The following is a 22,355-nucleotide window of genomic DNA, read 5'->3' as shown; positions in this document are numbered from 1 at the left end:
AGCTTCAACCTCAAGATAATGGGGCGGTGGGGAGAGCAAAATAAACTCAGAACAAGCTGGAGAAAGGAAACAATAAAGAAAAGAGAAGTTCATGTAATTGAAAACAAAAACAGTAGAGAGAAACAGTGAATCCAAAAGCTGGTTCTTTGAAGAGAGATTCTGACTTAATTGGTAATGGGTGCAGTTTGGGCATTGAGGTTTTTACAAGCTCCCCAGATGATTCCAATGGGAAATGGGGATTGAGAACCTCTGCTGGGGAGGCTAGATAGGTTTTTCTTGGGACTTAACTCGTGTTGGCATCTGTGGCCCAGTTCCTTTCTTCTGAGGCAGATTTGTAGCCATGTCATTTTCCCTCACTTTTTGTTGCCCTCAAAGTCAGTACTGACTCTTTCCCTTATATGTCAATTTGCATGTCTGACTGCTCCTTTGCCACAGGCATTGTTGTAACTGGAGGTGAGGGTTTAACCTCAATCCCCCTCCACTTCACCCCCAGCCAACTTGATTGATTTTGGGATTAACACCGAAACCCCTCTCTGATTGGTTTGTCACACATCACTGGTTACCAGTTTTAGGCTGTGATCACCCAAGCTATAGTGACAGTGTGTCTGGTGCACCTGGTCCTGTGACCCTGGTCCTGAGGGAGCCAAAGGACTTGGTTTCTCAGTTCTGGTGGCCAGTACAGTGCCGGCCCTCTAGTAGCACAGTATTAACAGTTGGTCTGCAGTGGATTTGAACTTGCTCAGTAAGTTTGGGATTGTTTCTGTTTTGTTTTGTTTTGTTACCTTATATGTAAGGCTTACATGCCTTTTATTGTTACGAAAACCTGGGATAAAGGTTATTTTTCCTCCTAATAAACTCTGACAATCACTTTAAATCGGGTAGATGTTATAAACGTACTAGGGGTACATGTGAGCAAAAATCTCAGTGTGGAAGCAAGTCACAGCAGCAGATGGGACTTACTGGAAACTGCTATTTTTAAAAATGGTTTGTGTTTCTATCTGGAGAATTGTGTATTTCATAGTAAAAGCTATTCTTATTGATTTACTTTATTCCTAAGAAGTCTTATTTGCAAATGGTATTTTATCTTAAAAGGATTCATGTCTTGTACATATATCGCTTTTTATTCTTAAAATGCCAAGCCTACTTATTTGGGTCTTTGAAATTGTTGAATATATGTACATAAATTAAAAAGAACATGTACTGCTAATTTTTAAAAACTTACTGGAACTGGGGCTTTTTTCCCCTAAAAGGCATAAAACAGATTTTAATTTAGAAAGGCCTATGACCATTAAAATCTGTCAAGATAATATCACAGAATAGACCACCCAGGCTGAAACCTTCCAGTGAGGTCTGTATCAGCCAAACAGTGGGCTGAGAGATTAGAAAGGAGGCGGTGATGTTAGGAGAATGATAATTCAATTGTAGGCTTCCGATTTTCAGTATTCTTTCTTTCGTTAAAATAAAGGTTTCTTGGGGCACCTGGGTGGCTCAGTCGATGAGCATCCAACTCTTGATCTCAGCTCAGGTCTTGATCTGAGGGTCGTGAGTTCAAGCCCCACATTGGGCTCCATGCTGGGCGTGGAGCCTACTTTTTTAAAAAAAAAATTAATTAATTAATAAGCATTTATTTATTTATAAATAGTACATATTTGTTTTATATTATAATATTTATAAATATTATAAATAATAAATATTTCTTGTAGTTTAGACCAGAGGTTGACAAGCTATGGCCTGTGAGTCAAATCTAGCCTGCCACCTGTTTCTGTGTGGCCTGCGAGCTAGGAATGGTTTTTACATTTTTAAATGCTTAAAAAATGAAGAATAATATTTCATGATGTGAAAATTATACGAAATTCAAATTTCAGTATAATAAAGTTTTATTGGAGCAGAGCCATGCTCATTTGTTTATGTACTGTCTGTGACTGCTTTCATGCTACAATAGCAGATTTGAGTAGTTGCAACAGAGACCATATGGTCCATAAAGCCAAAAATATTTGCTAGCTGGTCCTTTCCAGAAAAAGTTTACTGAACCCTGATTTAAACTCCCTTCCTAGCCTAGCCTTTCTATGCAAAATGATTCCTACTCAGGAGGTTTGATATGCCTAAATAATTTGTTAACAAGTCTGTATATTAAAGAAGGTAAGCCTGCTTCCTGGCAATAGAGATAACTGTGGTTGACATGGAAATACTTCTCTGAGTGGCAGGAACCTACCCAGGTAAATTTGTATTTTCTTCTTTTTTCTTTAATGCATTTTAAGGGCTTTGGAGAAGAGTTGACCTCCAGATTCCTCATCCGGTCACAGGGAACTCATGAGTCACATGACGTGTCTTTCTTTTTAAAAACAAGCTTTAAAATGACACATACATATACACACAATAACCGAGATGCAGGTAGTCGTCTTTTAGAAAGTACAGAAAAGTTCGTCTACTCCAACTTCTGGTATCTTTTTTTTTTTAAGATTTTTATTTATTTATTTGACAGAGACAGCGAGAGAGGGAACACAGGCAGGGGGAGTGGGAGAGGGAGAAGCAGGCTTCCTGCTGAGCAGGGAGCGGGACGTGGGCTCGATCCTGATACCGATCCCAGGACCCTGGGACCATGACGTGAACCGAAGGCAGACGCTTAACAACTGAGCCACCCAGGCGCCCCTGGTATCTCTTTTTTAAAGACAAAGATTTGTTGGGGATGAGGAGAAGCAGTAAAATATGTAGGCTATGTTCTTTTTCTTATTTTTTGTTTACTCAGTCTCTAGATAGATATTTATGGCTTTAGTCACTGGACTACTGAAATGTGGTAGAGAAGAAAGATATGCGAGGTGAACAGGCTTGAAGGGAAGTTTTGTTTCCACAACATTGCATTGAAGTAGTGTGATGGATTGAATTGTTGTGTAGAGAGGGGTGAATTCCGAATTAAACCATAGGCAGCAGACTCAAATAGCTTCAACATGGAGATTAGTATTGTTTTCCCCAAAGCAGAGCTAATCAGCTCAAGAAACATATTTATAGCATTCATGATTTCTGTTGAAGGAATAGTGTAGGAGGTTCTTTGCCCACATGGGCAGGACTTGACCCTTAAGGATATAAGAAGAGTCCCGCTTTGGGCTGACCAGTGACCTAACTCAAACGTCTGTCTCTGTTAATGGCTCTGGAGGATATTTTCCTGAAAGCCTAAGGCAGCTGAACTTTTCAGATGTTTCTTTACTTAAGGATTACTTCCAAATACCATCATGGATTTATCCACCCTGATTTTATCTCAGTCCTTCTTGAACCTGTTTACGTTTTCATTCTGTTCCACTTCTTGAGCTGATGAGTTCTCTAAGTTCCCTAAGCATTGCTCAAAGTCCTGCTTTATTTTTGATAAAATTGCCTTTAGGTTTCAGGGAGTGCCCCTTTGTTACTTTTACTCTGTGAGTGGGTGAATAAACTCAAGTCAATCATTTCTACCCTTGAGTCTTGTTTCTGCTTCATCCTTTTAGAGCAAGATTTCTCAACCTTGGCAGTATTGACAGTTTGGACCAGATACATCTGTGCATTGTAAGAGACTATCCCTTGGGTTGTAGAATGGTTAGCAGCCTTTCTAGCCTCTAACCCCATAGATACCAGTAATAGCCCCCTTCCCAGTCGTGACAACCAAAAATGTCTCTAGACATCACCACACGTGCCTTGGAGGATAAAATTGCCTTCAGTTGAGAACCACTGCTTTAGATGTTTGTCTTTCCCAAACTGCAAAGTTTTGTGCTTTTTGGACTACCATTATAATATGGAGGCTTCTCTATCAAATTGATTGTATTGTGCTTTTCTGGATTTTTTTTCCAACTCTGGTTAATGTCCATGTTGAATGGCAGTGACAGCTATTTTTATAGCCTCAGTGTTTCAGGTCAGCTGCATCATTTGTGGGTGGCATGAGTGACAGATACCTTGAAATCTTAGAAGTATTTTTTTCTAATTATAAATGCCCTATATGTGTACTGGAAAAATGTGGACAATGGAAAAATTTGGGAAGAATGTTTTTTTATCACCCCAAAATCCATCACTTTAACGTTACTAATGTAACTAATGTTGGTAAATTGGTTTATGGCCTTCATCTGTTTTCTATATATTTTATTTCATGTAATCTCACTGTAAAACCAATTTTTAGAGTGTTTTTTTCCACTTGACGTGTTAACATGAAGTTTTCCCCTTATACCATGTTTAAATGATTGAATGAAATATAATATTAATATGCTTTAATTATTCCTCTTTTGTTTGATAGCCAGGTTTCAGTTATTATTATTATTTTTTAAAGATTTTATTTATTTATTTGACAGAGAGATAGCGAGAGAGGGAACACAAGCAGGGAGAGTGGGAGAGGGAGAAGCAGGCTTCCCACAGAGCAGCGAGCCCGATGCGGGATTTGATCCCAGGACCCCAGGTTCATGACCTGAGCCGAAGGCAGATGCTTAACGACTGAGCCACCCAGGCGCCCCTCAGTTATTATTTTTATTATGGAGTTTTAATGGACATTTTTGTCCATAATTATTTTCTGTGTTTTGGATTATTTTTCAAAGATGAATGTTGGAAGTAGAATTCCTGGGTCAAAAGGTGTGAATATGTTTAAAGCAGAGCATCAGATTATGTTTTAAACTGCTGCGTGGCCCCACAGAAGGCAGTGAAAAGGAGCTCCTTGCACTGACCATACATTTCAAAAGTCTGTCTCTTGGGTATATAGAAGGAAAGGGCTGTGTTTAAGTTAATCACTTTTCCTTGCCTGCCTGTTCTTCTGTGGGAATATTAATGGGGAGTCAAGTAGCCACCAAACCACAGACTTAGATTCCAGTCCCAAATAATCCCAGTTGGGTTAACTTCCAGACAGTGCTCTTTTAAAAGGGAGTTGCACCCAAGGAAGGCATTTACTTTATACATTTGTATTTTGCCTGGCTTACAGTCACCGTTAAAATAAATCAGCATGCTGTTAATCATTTTGGTTGAGATTATACTAGGAATAAGATCTGAAAACTGCCGTCAAATTACTGTTCCCAAGGGTGCAAGGTGAGGGCTGGTGCACGTTTCATTTCTGCCAAAACAAAGGCATACTCAGTGTGGGAGGTAAGGAAGAAAAGAATGCCTTTATAAAGTCTCTACCCTGAATAGAGGATTAGAAAATAAACAGCTGAATAATATATCCAAATATAAGACATTGAGGTGCATCATGAAGTTACTCCAAGATTGTATTGTATTTATTTATAGTTTTGCTTAACAAAAAATTTTACTCTGAAGTCCTTTGAAAAGTATACCACTTAGTGAAGATTTACATATTGTCTTGAGTAGTATGGGTGCCTAGAAGCAGAACCTGAGACAGTACTTGAACATGTATGATTTATTGAAGGAATGCTCTCAGGAGAAACTGATAAGGGAGTGAGGACAAGAGGGTAGGGAAGAAGGAGCTAAAGTAAGGATGTGGTCTTAGGGAAGTCTAGCCTTATCATGTTTTGGGTAGAGTGGGGGAGGATGTAGAACTGGTTGCTGGCCCCCACCGGGAGGGAGACTGGGGGAGTATAATCCCTGACAGGACTCCTGCGCTTAGTGAGGGGGACAGCTGTGAACCATTAGCAGCCAACAGGCAGTAGCTGGGAGGTGGGTATGTTGGCTAGGTGAAGGGGATGTGGGGTGGGGGGGCACCATAGCGTCTGTTACTCTTCCGAATGTTTACTTTGTGCAGGACACTGTGCTAAGACTTGAGAGTAAAAGATGAATGTGACATAGTCCCAGCTTTTAAGATGGTTGTGGTCTAGTGGCAGGGCTGACCATGTAAAGAATATTTACAGTGTAAGCAAGGTGCTTTTTACACTGGCAAAAGCATGCACAGAGACTCAGAAAGCAAAGGAGTGAATAATTGTGGGAGAGGGCTATCTGGAGACCTTCACTGAGGGGATTCAACAAAGAGGTAGGACCAGGTTAGGGGCAAATGGGCTGGTCAGGGTTAACAAAGAAGGAACTGTAGACAGAGGGAAGAGCTCCATGCAAAGGCCGTCAGGTATGAGGTGAGATGTGTTCATGGAATCTCACTGGGCCTAGCATGTGCTGGAGGTAGGGAACAGCAGCTGATGAGGCTTAACAGATTGGAACCAGAATACTGTGGGCCTCCAAGGTCACGCTGAGGAGGCTGGGCTTAGAAGGGGCAGCATTCCTGCTGTCATCCCTCCCAGCCTGCCTAAGGTCTCAGGGTCAACTTGGAGTACCCATTCCTGATATACCTGCCAGCTCTGCCCTCTGGTGGCCATGTGGCTCCAAGCATGTCCCTTAAATGTTTCTGAACCCCAGTTTCCTCATCTGTAAAATGGCTGGTTGATGATGGTGATATTTATAGGACTTTTGTAATTAGAAATAATAAATAAAGACAGATCTAAAGATTTACTATCATTGTGATGCATTTACTGTTCTTTGTAATTTTCCTACAGTGGTTAAAACAGCAGTGCTATCACAGAAATGGACAGACAGATCAATGCACTGTAACAGCCCAAACCCCAAAATTTTGCTTGCTGTGTTTTCTTTTCTAAAAATCATTAACAACCCACTTTCTTATTTCCCAGGACTGGTGTTACTGGTGTTAGTTAATCTGTTTCCTAGACTCTTTACTGATAATGCAAGATTTTTTTGTTTCCATCTTTCATAAAAAGTGATTGTTACTGTAATAGTTTTTAAAAACACAAAATTTTGCAGCTTCTTAAAAATTTGCACCTCCCTTGGTCATGAACAGTTTGATAACCAATAACCAATGGAAACAATGGAAATTACTATATTGTACACCTGAAACTAATATAGCATTGTATGTTAACTAACTGGAATTAAAATAAAAACATAAATACTACATACATAAAAACATAAATAAGAACATTAATTAATCAATTAATTAATGAATGAAAAGAAAATGGGGATACTGTTTTAGCCAAAGTTCCTAAGACCAGAACTTCAGATGAGAGGAATATCTATCTCACAAGAAGTCATGGATCTCCTGAAACTCAGGGAAGAGGAGAGAGGGTAGGGTCCATGCTCAGTTGGCTTTCTTCACTGAGAGTTTTTGGAGAATATAACTGTTTCTTTTATGGCATATGCTACCGTCAATCCCAGTATGAGTTATCCATCTGGAGGTAATGTTCAATAGACAAAGAATTTTTCTATTGCTAACTCTTCTTGACTCTGCCTAAAAATTCTCACTGGTAAAATGTTACAATAACTTTTTTAAAAAGATTATTTATTTATTTGACAGATAGAGAGCACAAGTAGGCAGAGCAGCAGACAGAGGCAGAGGGAGAAGCAGGCTCTCTGCTGAGCAGGGAGCCCGATGCGGGACTCGATCCCAGGACCCTGGGATCATGACCTGAGCTGAAGGCAGCCCTTAACCAACTGAACCACCCAGGCGCCCCTAAAATGTTACAATAACTTTTAAAGGTCTTTTTAAGCTTTATTGAGGTATAATTTATATACTATAAAATTCATGTATTTTAAGTATACAATTCGGTGAGTTTTGGTGTATTTACAGGGTTTTGCAACCATCACCGCTGTCCAATTTTAGAATATTTCTGTCACCCCCCTCGCAAAAAAAGCTTCGTGCTCATTTGTAGTCAGTCTGCATTCCCACTCCCAACCCTAGGCAACCACTGCTTTAGACATTTTGTATAAGTGGAATCACATAGTAAGTGATCTTGTGTTTATGGCTTCTTTCACTGAGCATAATATTTTGCTAAGTTTTTTTTTTACATGTTTTATGTATGTTTTTCATATTATAGCATGTATTAATACTTTGTTCCTTTTTACTGCTGAGTCGTATTCCATGGTATGGGTGTACCACAAATTGTTTAACCATTCACCTGTTGAGAGACATCTGAGTTGTTTCCAGTTTGGAGCCATTATGAATAAAGCTGCTATAAACATTTGTGTACAGGTTTTTGTGTGAACATAAATTTTCATTTCTCTGAGCTAAATGCCCAGGAGTGCAATTCCTGGGTCCTATGGTAGTGGCATGTTTAATTTTTAAAGAAATAGCCAAATTGTTTTCTAGAATAGCTGTACCATTTTACATTCCCACCAGCAATGTATGAGTGATATAGTTTCTTCACATCTTCACCATTTGAATTATCACTATTTTTTAGTTCAGTGATTGTGGTCTTAATTTTCATTTCCCTAATGGCTAATGATACTGAGCATCTTTTCATGTGCTTATTTGCCTTTCATACTGCTTTTTGATGAAATGTCTGTTCAAGTCTTTTGGACATTTGGATATTCTCCAACCATTTTCTTAAAAGATTTATTTATTTATTTGAGAGAGAGCAGGGGAAGGGGCAGAGGGAAAGAATCTCAAGTAGACTCCTTGCTGAGTGCGGGGCCCAATGCGGGGCTCAGGCTCAATCTCATGACCCTGAGATCATGACCTGAGCCGAAATCAAGAATCAAACGCTTAACCGACTGAGCCACCCCAGCACCCATTTTTAACAGAATCATTTGTTCCCTTACTGTTGAGTTTTGAGAGTTCTTTACATATTCTAGATACAAGTTCATTGTCGGATGTGTGGTTTAAAAGATTTTGTCCTGTTCCATAGATTGTTTTTGTATCTTCTCAACAGTCTTTTGCAGAACTAGTTGGGTTTTGGTTTGTTGTTGTTGTTTTTCATTTTGATGGAGGTCGATTTTTCTTTGACAGATCATGCTTTTGGTGTCAGGTCAAAGAACTCTTTGCTTAGCCCTTGATCCTGAAGATTTTCTCCTATGTTTTTCTAAAAGTTTTATAGTTTTACATTTAAGTCCATAATTCATTTTGAGTTAACTTTTGTATAAGGTATGAGACTTAGGATGAGGTTCTTTTTTTTTTTTTTTTTACTATTGTGCCAGTACCATTTGTTGAAAAGACGATCCTTTCCTCTGTTGAATTACTTTTCTACCTTTATCAGAAATCTGTTGGGTGTATTTGTGGAGTATATTTACTTTTAATAATGCAAAAATATATTAGGTTGTGGTTGGCAGGATGTCTATGCCCTAATCCCTGGAACCTATGAATATGTTAGGTTACATGGCAAAGGAGAATTAGGGTTGCTAATCAGATGACTTTAAAATAGGGGCATTATCCTGAATTTTCTGGGTGAGCCTGAAGTAATCACAAAGGTCCTTAAAAGTGGAAGAAGGAGGCAGAAGAGAGGGTCAGAGAATGAGGTGTGATGACAGAAGCAGGGTCAGAGACATGCAGTGTTGCTGGCTTTGAAGATTGAGGAAGATGGCCAAGATCTAAGGAATGTGAGTGGCTTCTAGAAGATGGAAAAGGCAAGGAAATGGATTCTCTGCTCGAGCCTCCACAAAGGAATGCAACCCCATTGATACCTTGATTTTAGCCCAGTGATACCTGTATCAGACTTCTGACCCACTGAAGCGTAAGATAATAAATTTGTGTTGTTTTGAGCCACTGAGTTTGTGACAACTTGTTACTGCAATAATGAAATACTAATAAATCTATATTTTAGAAAAGCTCCCATTGATAACAGGATTTTAAACGTTTGGGCATAGCATTTCTCTGGAAAGTTTACATATATGGAACATCCCAATGATATCAGACAAATGAAGTTCTACTCAATAGGGAATAAGTGCATTCAATAGGAAAAAATTAGAAAATATACTACTTTTATTTTTGTTTTAATTTCTGTATTCATTGTGACTTTAAATTACACATTACTTTTTGATATATTTTATATATAATATTTTTTATATTTTGTTACTGTTGTTGGTTTTGTTTGCATTTCAGAAGAGCCTTTGAATGTCTTAAGTTTTGCACTAAGGAGCCAGATGTAGCCCCCAGAATTTATATGATAGGAGGGTAACATTCTATTTAAAGAAATAGCCTTCAGGGCACCTGGGTAACTCAGTCGGTTAAGCGTCCAACTCTTGATTTCAGCCCAGGTCATGATCTCAGGGTTGGGAGATCAAGCCCTGTGTTGGGCTCTGCATGGGCATGGAGCCTACCTAAGATTCTCTCTCCCTCTGCTGCCCCCCTCCTCCCTCCCTCTAGAAAAAAAATAAAACAAGTTTATAAAAAATAGTCTTCAGCTTTCACAATATATACAAACATTGAATCATTATGTTGTATACCTGAAACTAATTTAGTGTTATATGTCAGTTATACCTCAATTTTTTTTTTAAGATTTTATTTATTTATTCATGAGAGACAGAGAGAGAGAGAGAGAAGCAGAGGGAGAAGCAGGCTCCCAAGGAGCAGGGAGCCCGATGCGGGACTCGATCCCAGGACCCTGGGATCATGACCTGAGCCGAAGGCAGACGCTTAACCATCTGAGCCACCCAGGCACCCAGTTATACCTAATTTTTAAAAATACTCAGTTGACTTTAACGGTAGGACAAATAGAAATTTGATCAATGATTTTGATACTTGTGCTAATCCTATTAGTTTTTTTAAGAACAGCTTTTATTGAGATATAATTTACATACCATACAATTCAACCATTTAAAATGTACAACTTCATGATTCTTAATATATTAACTGATATGTGCAACCATCACTGTAGAGCACTTTGAATATCTTATCTACCTTCTGACTTCACTGTTTCTGATGAAAGGTCAACTGTTAATCTTATTGGAGTTACCTTATAAGTGAGGAGTCACTTTTCCCTTGCTACTTTTAGGATTTCCTCCTTGTCTGGCTTTCAGCAGTTTTACCATGATGTACCTGTTTATGGATCTCTTTGCAGATGGTAGTGGTAGTGGTGGTGGTATAAATGACTTAGAGTTTGTTGAGCTTCCTGAATGTGCAAATTCATTTTTTTCAGTAAATTTGGAGATTTTTCAGCCTTAATTTTTTTTTTTTTAAGATTTTATTTATTTGACAGAGAGACACAGTGAGAGAGGGAACACAAGCAGGGGGAGTGAGAGAGGGAGAAGCAGGCTTCCCCGCGGAGCAGGGAGCCCGATGCGGGGCTCGATCCCAGGACGCTGGGATCTTGACCTGAGCCGAAGGCAGACGCTTAACGACTGAGCCACCCAGGCGCCCCAGCCATAATTTTTTTAAAGATTTATTTTTTTGTATAATTCTTTTTTTTTTTTCAAGATTTTATTTATTTACTTATTTGACAGAGAGAGACACAGTGAAGAGAGGGAACACAAGCAGTGGGAGTGGGAGAGGGAGAAGCAGGCTTCCCGCAGAGCAGAGAGCCCGATGCAGGGCTCGATCCCAGGACCCTGGGATCATGACCTGAGCCGAAAGCAGACGCCCAAAGACTGAGCCACCCAGACGCCCCATGTATAATTCTTTTTTAAAAATATTTTATTTATTTATTTATTTGACAGAGAGAGCTTGCACAAGCAGGGGGAGCTGCAGACGGAGAGGGAGAAGCAGGCTCCCCCCTGAGCAGGAAGCCTGATGTGGAGCTCGATCCCAGGACCCTGGGATCATGACCTGAGCTGAAGGCAGACGCTTAACCGACTCAGCCACCCAGGCACCCCAAGATTTATTTTGGAGAGGTGGGGGGGTTGGGCATAGGGACAGAGAGAATCTCAAGCAGACTCAGCGCTGAGCTCAGAGCCTGATGCGGGGCTTGATCTCATGACCCTGAGATCATGACCTGAGCTGAAGTCATGAGTTGGACACTTAACCTACTGAGCCACCCAGGCGCCCCAGCCATAATTTTTTTGAATATTTTTTCTGCTCCTTTCTCTCTCCTTTCCTTCTGGTACTCCCATATATGTTGGTACAGTTAATGGTGTCCCATATTTCTCTGAGGTTTTATTCATTTTTCTTCATCTTTTTTCTCTTCTGTTCTTTGGCTTGCATAGTCTCTTTTGATCTATTTCAGGTTCACTAATTCTTTATTTTTCCAGTTCAAATCTGCTGTTGGGCCCCTTTAGTGAATTTTTTCATTTCAGTTATTGTACTTTTCAATGCCAGAATTACCATTTGATTCTTTTTTATGCTTTCTACCTCTTTATTGATAGTCTTACCTTCCTTTACTTCTTTTTTTACCTTCATTTCTTTTTTTAAAATTATTTAAGATTTTATTTATTTATTTGACACAGAGAGAGAGGGAGAGCACAAGCAAGGGGGAGTGGCAGGCAGAGGGAGAGGGAGAAGCAGTGCTGAACAGGGAGCCCGATGCGGGACTCGATCCCAGGACCCTGAGATAATGACCTGAGCTGAAGGCAGACACTTAACCGACTGAGCCACCCAGGCGCCCCCTTCCTTTATTTCTTTAATGATGGTTTTTTTTGTTTTCTTTTGGTTTTTTTAGCTCTTTGGACATATTTATATGGCTAATTTGAAGTCTTTACCTGTCAAATCTGATATCTGGTTGCTCTCACAGGCAGTTTCTGTTGCTTTTTTGTCTGCTTTGTAGGTCATACTTTCCTGTTTCTTTGTATGTCTCATAATTTTTTGTTGGAAACTGGACATTTTAGATAATATAATGTAGCAACACTGGGTACTGGCATCGCACCCCCGCCCAGGGCACTTTGTTATTTGCTTATTTCTTTAATGACTGGCTGGATTATTTTACTAAAGTCTATTTACTCCCCACTTTTTTTTTTTTTTTGAGGGGTAGAGGGAGAGCGATAAAATCTTAAGCAGCCTCCACATCCAGCACAGAGCCCTGACACGGGGCTCAATCTCACTACCCTGAGATCATGACCTGAGCCAAAATCAAGAGTCAGACACTTAACCAACTGCGCCACCCAAGTGCCCCTATTTACTCCCCATTTTTGCCCTGCAGTGTAAGTCTTGTTGTTTCTTAGGGGTGCAGCCTTTGTTATGCCCCAGTCACCCTGGGATGACATTGGTTTTGGCAGGGCTCTTTTTGACTTTTCCCTCACCACACCACACTGTTAAGCTGAACTGGCTGATTGCTCTGTTGTTTTTAATACCCTGGGACATAAATTGTTCTACAAACTGATCCAGTCAAACTAGAGCTCCTTCAAAGGGATAGTTCCTGAGATCAGTATTTGAGATTTTTTTCTGACCCCAGGATTGTTCCTCCCAGCTCTCTCTTTCCCTGGTTCTCCAGCATGCTAGCCAGCCTAGGCTTGAACTTCTCCACACTCGGTTGCAAATGAAGTCAACTCGCAATGGGGAGAGATTTCGAGCCCTCTCCTCTATGGTCTACTTCTCCCCCTGGGCAAAGTCTCTGAGCCACAGCGCTAGTGTAGAGGGTGGGGACAATGATGTATTTCCCTCTGAGTGGTAGCCCCAGGTCTCCTAGGTTTGCCTCTCCTCATGTAGAACCCCCACTCGATGAGCTGGAGTCAGGGCAGTTGGAGCCTCAGTGTTCTTGGTGGCACCACAGCCAAGGTATAGCCTCCATCCCAGGAGCGGGGGCCATCTGGAAGAAGGAAGGCCCAACCTCTCAGCTACTCTTGTCTGGAACTTAACCTCAGCAACAGGTAGCTGGGGCAGGATGAAAAATGCTGTCATCCTGCTCCTCCCAGGAGGAAAGCCTTACACCTGGGAGCTGAGGGAGAGGGAGCTCTGTGTTTTTGGCTGCACCAGTCTGGTATGAAATCTGTGCTGGGAGAGGTCCAAATACCACAAATTCTTTCTTACTGAGTTTTAGTAGATTTTCTTCAATAAATGCGTCTTCATTTGCTGTATGCCCCTAAAGCCATTGCTAGAGACTTTAAATGAATAGCTCTTTGTTTCTTTTTAAAGTAATTTTCACCAGTTTCACTGGGGAGTGGGTTGGTGAAGCTCTTCACACTGTCATGCCAGAAGTGGAACTTTGTTAGCTTTTTAACACAGTTTTGTTTCTGTTCCCCGTAATTGCTCACAATGGCCTTGTACTAGGGTTTCTATCTCCTTTGTAGATTCTGAGTGGCTCAAAGGCAGTAGCTCTGACCTTTATTCCTTGTGGAATCATGATCGCCTCTAATAGCATTTTGTATACTGTGGCACATAGAAGACTGTCAGTTACTCATTGTATCACTGTCTTTTCTAGTTCATTTCTTCAGTACTTGCTTTGTAACTTGGAGTGCCTTCCATTTTTCTATACTCTAGTGCTGGTGTGTTTCCAGAAAAGTTGTGCCTCTTTTTTATCTGCCATTGGCCACACATACACAAGGAAGGGCACTTAAGTTCTAAGTTTTAGTCAAACCCATTATACATTTTTCACAATATTAGGAGCTTTCTTTTTTTTTTAAGTGCTGATGATCTCTCTTTTTTTAAGATTGTATTTATTTGTTCATTTGAGAGAGAGAGCACATGTGAGCAGGGGGAGGGGCAGAGGGGGAGGGAGAGGAAGAGGGAAAGGATCCCAAGCAGACTGTGCACTGAGTGCAGAGCCCTACGTGGGGCCTCAATCTCAGGACCCTGAGATCAGGACCCTGAAACCAAGAGTCAGATGCTTAACCAGCTGAGCCACCCAGGCACCCCTATAGGCAAAAATGGGGAGTAAACGGGCACCTGGGTGGCGCAGCTGGTTAAGTGTCCGACTCTTGATTTTGGCTCAGGTCACCAGTGAAACTGGTGAAAATTACTTTAAAAAGCTTTCTTGTGGTATGTGTGTGTGCGTGCGCGTGTGTGTGTGTGTATAAATTTTAAATTAGGCTAGTTGTTTGGGGGATAGGGGCAGGGAGAAAGAAAGGGAAAAAGGGCAGACAGAAAAGCAGTATGGGGGCGCCTGGGTGGCTCAGTTGGTTAAGCAACTGCCTTCGGCTCAGGTCATGATCCTGGAGTCCTGGGATCGAGTCCCACATCGGGCTCCTGGCTCAGCGGGGAGCCTGCTTCTCCCTCTGACCCTCTCCCTTCTCATGCTGTTTCTCTCCCCCTCGCTGTCTAATAAATAAATAAAATCTTAAAAAAAAAAAAAAAAAAAAAGAAAAGCAGTATGGTTGTGCTCTTAAAGGTGGGATATGCCTCATTTGTTCTTTCTTCAGCCAACTATATCTCATGCCTTTTGACCTTGGCCCTTGACAGCTCTGCCTTGCAAATGCTTTTTCCTTTCCTGCTCCTCCCCTACTGGGGTTCCCTAGCTGGTGATGGCCACATGGCTACCCACTTTTGTTTGGGTGGACAGTGGTCATGTGGCCCCCTCTGAGGCAGCCAGTTCTGGACCATTGATACAGTGCTGCTTGGGCATCCTCCTAAGGCTCATATGTGGCCTCCTCAGTCTTTGTTACCCTCCGTGTTGGAGAATTTGATAGTATCCTTCTCCCATCACTGTCATTGGAGAATATTTTTGGCAGAAATAATTTGATTTGTGTGATTTGCCTGCTGCTGCTTCTTGGGATCTATAGGGCAGTGTTGACTGCCTTTGAAACAGTTGTGTGTGTGTGTTGACTGTTTTATTCAGTGTTGTTCTCTTTCCCAGGATGCTCCAGGATGAAACGCCATAGAACACTCAGCAGCAGTGACAGTTCAGACGAGAGTGAGTAGAACCGGCCAACCGTTGGTAACTCTGTATCTATACCCTTTGAGGGTTTATTCTTTGACTTGAAGACAAGCTGTTTCATGTTTCTTTCAGTGGTTAAAAAATAACATATCTAGGAAGGAAAGCTTAGGGTACTATTTATCTTATTCATTTAAATTTCATTAGAAATAGGTGGGAAAATTGTGGGGTTTTTTGTGGCATATAGCATTTTGTTGTTTACTTTTCATTTACCAAAACAACAAAAGCCAAATCTAATAATGATTTAACAGTACTTTTCTAGAAAGGACAAAAAGTATGAGAGCATAAGTTATAGGCCCTACAATTCCAATTGTAACTAGGTATTAAATGTTTGACTGGGTGAATCATCATTTGTAGTATTTGGGGGAGGGCTGAAGGATACACAGATTACTTGCCTCACATTTTTAGTTTTTCCAGTTGCTTTTGCAGATACTTTTTCTCCAGGTGGAATGTGAATCATATTGTTCCAAAATGTTGTGAAGTATGACTACACCAAATCAAACCTCCTCAGCATTAGCACTGTTGAAGCTTTTACATGCTGGGAGGTCATCTATAAATGTCGTTAAACACCATTATGAGTCTTTCTTGATTGCAATTTAACTGTTTTCTTCAGTGGTATGAGATGACTGTGCTCTTCTCCATCATACCTTTCATATTCTCTTGGATGACATTTAGTTTTGTGACATTTAGTAATATTAGCAAGTCTCAGTATTTTTTGTCTAATTATCTTTTGCAGGTCCTTCCACTTCCTTTACTTCTGGATCAATGTATAGGAGCAAGTCAAGAATTCCAAATGAACACAAGAAGCCTGCTGAGGTGAGATCAGATATTTAATTTTTAGACTTAAAAAAAATAGATAGCTGCCTTCTGCCTACATACTTAAAATGGCCAAATCTTAGAGATGTGAGGATTAAACTATGTGCCAAGGGATAGACTTGTTTTCTTATGAATTTTTTTGGTTTTTAAGAAAGATTCCGTTTTCTTATCCCTTTGGGAAAACAGCAATCATCACACCGATTTCATTTTCGTGATGACATTTAGGTGCCTGGCTTTAGAATATAAGGCCTCCCCTAGCCAAGAAGTCAAAGGGAGCCAGACTTGGGGAATAGGGAAGGACCCAGAGATCTGGCCTTGATTGGAAAGAGCTAAGTTGGCAGGTGGAAGGCAGTGCAAGTAGGGATTGATGGGAAGATTATGGATGGAGAGGGGAAAGAGAGGTTGAAGATCTGAGCTATGGGCTTTGAGGGGTCTTTATAGACTTCAGAGCACTGCCAGCCCAAAGAAAATAAATCATTCCTTGTGAGGCTGGTCATCCTCTTTTTTAAAAAAAGATTTTATTTATTTGAGAGAGAGAGAGCATGAGAGAGAACATGAGAGTGGGGGAGGGGCAAAGGGAGAGGGAGAAGCAGAGTCCCTGCTGAGCAGGGATCCTGACTCGGGGCTCAATCCCAGGACTCTGGGATCATGACCTGAGCTGAAGGCAGACGTTTAACCAACTAAGCTACCCAGGTGCCCTGAGGCTGGTCATCATCTACCCCAAGGGCAGCAAAATGCCAGGGTTGCACTTGGACTTGGTAATGGTTTTGCGGATCCTATAGACTTTCCTCTATGACAATTAAATGATGAAAACTGACACTGTGTGTCTTCACTTCTGTGAGTAGACTTCTTTAGCTGCAAAGGAAAAGGAGTGTATTAGTTAACTATTGCTACATTACAAATGATCACAAAACTAGTGGCTTAAAGCAGCAAACATTTATTATCTCAGTTTCTGTGAGTCAGGAGTCTGGGCACAGCATACCTAGGTTCTCTGTTCCAGGTCTTTCAAGGCTGCAATCAGTATGCTGACTGGGCTATGTTCTGGAGGTTCTACTAGAGAAGAATTCACTTCCACGCTCATTCAGGTTGTTGGCAGAATTCATCTCCTTGCAGCTACAGGACTGAGATCCCTGGTTTTTGCTGGCCTTTGGTGGAAGACTACCCTCTGCTCATAGAGACTGCTCCTAGTTTTTTGCCATATGGCCTTCTCCATACATTCTCTCAAAACATGGCAGCTTACTTTTTCAAAGTCAACGAGGGGAGAATCTTTTGCTCCAGTCTGCTAAGACTGAGTCTTTTTTTTTTTTTAAAGATTTTATTTATTTATTTGACAGAGAGAGACACAGCGAGAGAGGGAACACAAGCAGGGGGAGTGGGAGAGGGAGAAGCAGGCCTCCCGCCGAGCAGGGAGCCCGATGAGGGGCCCGATGAGGCCTGAGCCGAAGGCAGACGCCCAACGACTGAGCCACCCAGGTGCCCCAAGACTGAGTCTTATATAGTATAACACAATCATGGGAGTGACATCCCATCACATTTGCCACATTATATAACCTAATCAAGGAATTGACATTCCATCACATTTGACATGTTCTATTGGTTAGAAGCAAGTCACAGGTTCCACCTACCCTCACACAAGATGGGGCAGGGAGCGCGTTGCTTTAGGGTGTCATCCAGAGAGAGCATTTCTCTCTCTCTTTCTCAGAGGTCACTTTTCATTTCCATCTGGTCACTTTTCATTTCCATCTTTTGCTTAAGATCTTTCTGGGCACAGTAAAATATCAGAGTGTGTTTATATGTGTCTGTTTCAAGCAGAAATACTTAGGGCATAAAATGCACATAAACAGGAACAGAGCAAATTTCCCATCTATCCAGAGGAGGCTTTGACTATAGAATGGTGAGAAAGAAATTTTGCTACTTTTCCATTTAGGACAGCCAGTCCTAGAACATAAAGTGACTCAGTAGCTTTGGGTCTTAAGTCCTGATGCCTCTAGTTCAGTGAGAATAGCAGTCTTTTGTTGCAAGGGATAGGGGACCTGGGCTACTGGAAATAAATTTTTTACTTTATATTTCACATTCTGTTATAAAAGAGAGAACCTAATATTGTAGAAGAAAACTAGCTTTGGCATTAGAAGAGAATGATTGCATGTTTTGCCTTGCTGGCTTATTTCATCTCTCTGAAATAATTTGTTTTGTCATTATAACATGGGACATTATCATAGCTACCTCTCATAGCTACCATTTATTGAAATTTTATGTGCCAAGAGCTTCATATTAGACAATCTGATTGTTTCCCAAAATTAAGCAATTATAATAATCTCCTTGGGTGCTTCCTTCATTTAAGAAATTTTTTATTAATGTCAGTATGGACTCATGTACATTTATTTTATACTTGAGGCTATAATCCAATACTACATAATTTATTGTGTTGCTCAAATTGTTTCATAAATCAGTGAAATCATCTCATATTTTTCTCTTCAATTCCATTGATTTCTGTTCTTAGTTTTATTATTTTCTTTCTTCTTGCTTTAGGTTTACTTTGTTCTTTTTCTAGATTCTTGAAGTGGGTGCTTCGGCTGTTTGAGACTTTTCCTCCTTTTTTTTTTTTTTTTCCTCTTTTCTAATGTAAGAATTTTAGTTTTATAAATTTCCCTTTAATTTTTTTAAAGATTTTATTTATTTGAGAAACAGAGAAAGAGTGAATGCGAGCAGGAGGGAGGGGCAGAGGGAGAGGGAAAAGCAGGCTCCCTGCTGAGCAAGGAGCTTGATGCGGGGCTCAATCCCAGGACCCTGAGATCATGACCCAACCTGAAGGCAGATGCTTAACCAACTGAGCCACCCAAGCACCCCTATAAATTTCCCTTTAAACACTTCTTTAGCTGCATCCCATTAATTTTGATATGTTTGTTTCCATTTTTATCCAGTTCAGTGTATTTTTTATTCTTCTTAAGACTTCGTCTTTGACCCATGGCTTATTTAGAAGTATGTTGTTTCGTTTCCAAGCACTTGAAGACTTTCCTGCTATCTTTCTGTTATTGATTCTAGTTTGAATCCAATTTTGATGGAGAACATTATTTCTCCAATTTCACTTATTTTACATTTGTCAAGGTTTGTTTTATGGCTAAGGATATGGTTTTTTCTTGGTAAATGTTTCATTTTATAGTACTTGCAAAGACTGTGTATTATGCTGTTGTTGGGTCCTCCTGGTTGACAGTGTTCTTCTGTATCCTCACGGATATTCTGCCTAATAGTTTTATCAGTTGTTTAGAGAGGGCTGTAGCAGTCTCCAACTGTAATTATGGATTTGTGTATTTCTCCTCTCCATTCTGTCAGTTTTGCTTTATATATTTTGAAGCTTTTTTGTTAGGTGCTTACATATTTAGGACTGCTATATCTTGGTGAATTTAGCATCATTTAATGTCCCTCTTTGTCTTCGATGATTTTGTTTGCTGTGGAGTCTGCACTCTCTAATATTAATATAGTTAGTGGCTTTCTTTTGATTCATGTTAATATTGTATATTTTTCCATCCTTTCACTTGTAACATATGTATGATTATATTTGAAGTGAGTTTCTTATAGATGATGTATAGTTGGGTCATTTTTTAATTTTTATTTTTTTTATTTAAAGATCCTATTTATTTATTTGACAGAGAGAGATAGACAGAAGAGCACAAGCAGAGGGAATGACAGAGGGAGAGGGAGAAGCAGGCTCTGCACTGAGCAGGGAGCCTGATGTGGGACTCGATCCCAGGACCCTGGGATCATGACCTGAGCCGAAGGCAGACGCTTAACCATCTGAGCCACCCAGTCGCCCTAGTTGGGTCATTTTTTAAAAAAGATTCGTTACTTGAGAGAGAGCACGAGTGAGGGGCGGGGCTGAGGAAGAGGGAGAGAGAATCTCAAGCAGACTCCCTGCTGAGCGCCAAGCCCGATGCAGGGCTTGATCCCACGACCCTGAGCTCATGACTTGAGCAGAAATCAAGAGTTGGACGCTCAACCCCCTGAGCCACCTGGGTGCCCCTCATTGGGTCATTTTTTAATCCACTCTTTCAGTATCTTTTAATTGGACTATTTAAGCCACTTACAGTTAATGTAACTTTGGGTATGATTTAGTTTATGTCTGCCATTTTGTTGTTTGTTTTCTATTTGTTCTCTCTGTTTTTTGGTTTCTCTGTTTTATTTTCTGTCTTCCTGTGGATTACTTGAACATTTTTTTGAATTCCATGTTGACTTTTTCTGTAGTGGTTTTGAGTGTATATCTTTTGTAGATTTTTAGTGGTTGCTCTTGGGAAGCAACCTTTAAAAAGGAAGACTTTTTTTAATGTGGTCTCTACATTTTATCACTTCAAGTGAAATATAGAAACCTTAACCACTGGGGCACCTGGCTGGCTCAGTCAGTAGAGCCTGTGACTCTTGATCTCAGGGTCATGCATTCAAGCCTCATGTTGGTTGTGGAGTCTATTTAAAAAGAAAAAAAGAAAAGGAAAGAAACCTTACCACCATCCAGGTTCATTTATCCACCCCCCCACCTTTAAAGTATAATTGTCTTAAATATTCTCTCTACATACTTTCAGAACTGTACTAGACAATGTTGTAATTTTTGCTTCAACCAACAAACATTTATAAAACTCAAGAGAAGGATAGTTTATTATATTTACCCATATTTTTATTCTTATTCTTCCCTTATTCCTGATGTCCCAACATTCCTTTTGTTCATTTCCTTTCTGTTTAAAGAACTTCCTTTAGCCATTCTTTTAGGGTAAGTCTGCTGGTGATCAGTTCTCTTAGTTTTCCTTCATTGGAGAATGTCTTGGTTTCACCTTCATTCCTGAAGGATATTTTCACTTGATATAGAATTCTGGTTTGACAGTACTTTTCTTTCTGCACTTGAAAAATGTGCTACTTTCTTCTGGCCTCCATGGTTTCTGGTGAGAAATCTGCTCTCATTCAAATAGTTGCTCCCCTGTAGGTAATCAGTCATCTCTTTTCCAGTTGCTGTCAAGATTTTTCTTTGTCTTTATTCCCAAAGTTTGATTATGATGTGCATGGGCATGGATTTCTTTTGGTTTATGCTGTTTGGAGTTTGATCAGCTTCTTGAATCTAGGTTTGTATCTTCTGCCAATTTGGGGATGTTTTCAGCCATTATTTCTTCATCTGTTTTTTCAGCTCCACCTTCTTTCTCCTCTTCTTTTGCAACTTCAAATGCATGAATGTTAGATCTTTTGTTATTTCCCCACAGGTCCCTCAGACTCTTCTCTTTTTTTCAGTATGTATTCTTTCTTTCGATTAGACTGGGTAGTTTCTTTTGTTCACAAATTCTTTTTATTGTGTTAATTCCATTCTTCTATTGAGCCTATCCCATGAGTTTGTCATTTCAGTTATTGTATTATTCCATTTCAGATTTTTTATTTGGTTATTCTTTACATCCTCTATCTGCTGAAGCTTTCCATTTGTCTCAAAAGTGTTTGTAATTTCTTATTGAAGCACTTTTATGATGGCTGCTTTAAACCCCTTGTCAGATGATTCCAACATCTGTGTCATCTCAGTGTTGGTGTCTATTGACTGTCTCTTCTCATTCCCAGTTCTTAGTATGATGAGTGATTTTCTATTATATTCTGGACTTTCTTGGTATTATATTATCAGACAGTAAGTCTTATTTACATCTGTTTTAGCAGGCCTCTGTAGTAACCAGGCCAGTGGGGAGGTGGGGCACTGACTCTGTACCACCAGTTGCAGAATTCCTAGGCTTCCCATCTTAACTTCTGTTAGTCTCTAGGAAGATAGTTCCATTATCTCTCTGGGACAGGAGAGGGGTGTCTCCCTTCTACTTGGTGGGGGTGGAAATCCCCACCCTGTTGCCTCTACTGATAGCAGCAGGGGTGGTGGTGGTGGTAAGGGGTACTGCATTACTCATGGGTGGTGGTGACAGTCCAGGCTCCCTACCCAGTCTGTGCTGATCCCACATTAAGGAGGAGGGATACTTTGTTATTGTTGGGTGGGAGTGGATGTCAGGGCCTCTAAGGTGATGTCCACTGATGCCACAACAGTTGCCCTTTTCAAAAAAAAAAACCACTTTATACATCTTTTATGAAATATAATTCTTAGACCATACAGTTCATCTACTTAAAATGTGTAATTTA

The 22,355-nt window shown here is 40.3% G+C and overlaps 1 protein-coding gene across 1 annotated transcript in view; it reads left to right on the top strand.

Moving 5' to 3' along the window:
• The first annotated feature begins 15,327 nt into the window (after window positions 1-15,327).
• Window positions 15,328-22,355, top strand: part of JADE3 (jade family PHD finger 3) — a 59,367-nt gene continuing 52,339 nt past the window's right edge. The window contains exons 1-2 of the mRNA XM_021679189.1: window positions 15,328-15,380; window positions 16,138-16,217. Coding sequence (XP_021534864.1) covers window positions 15,335-15,380; window positions 16,138-16,217 — 126 coding nt within the window. The 5' untranslated portion in view covers window positions 15,328-15,334. The remainder of the gene's footprint in view (window positions 15,381-16,137; window positions 16,218-22,355) is intronic.

Source organism: Neomonachus schauinslandi, chromosome X (genome assembly GCF_002201575.2).
Source record: "Neomonachus schauinslandi chromosome X, ASM220157v2, whole genome shotgun sequence".
NCBI lineage: Eukaryota > Metazoa > Chordata > Mammalia > Carnivora > Phocidae > Neomonachus > Neomonachus schauinslandi.
This window is presented reverse-complemented; position numbering and strand designations above follow the sequence as displayed.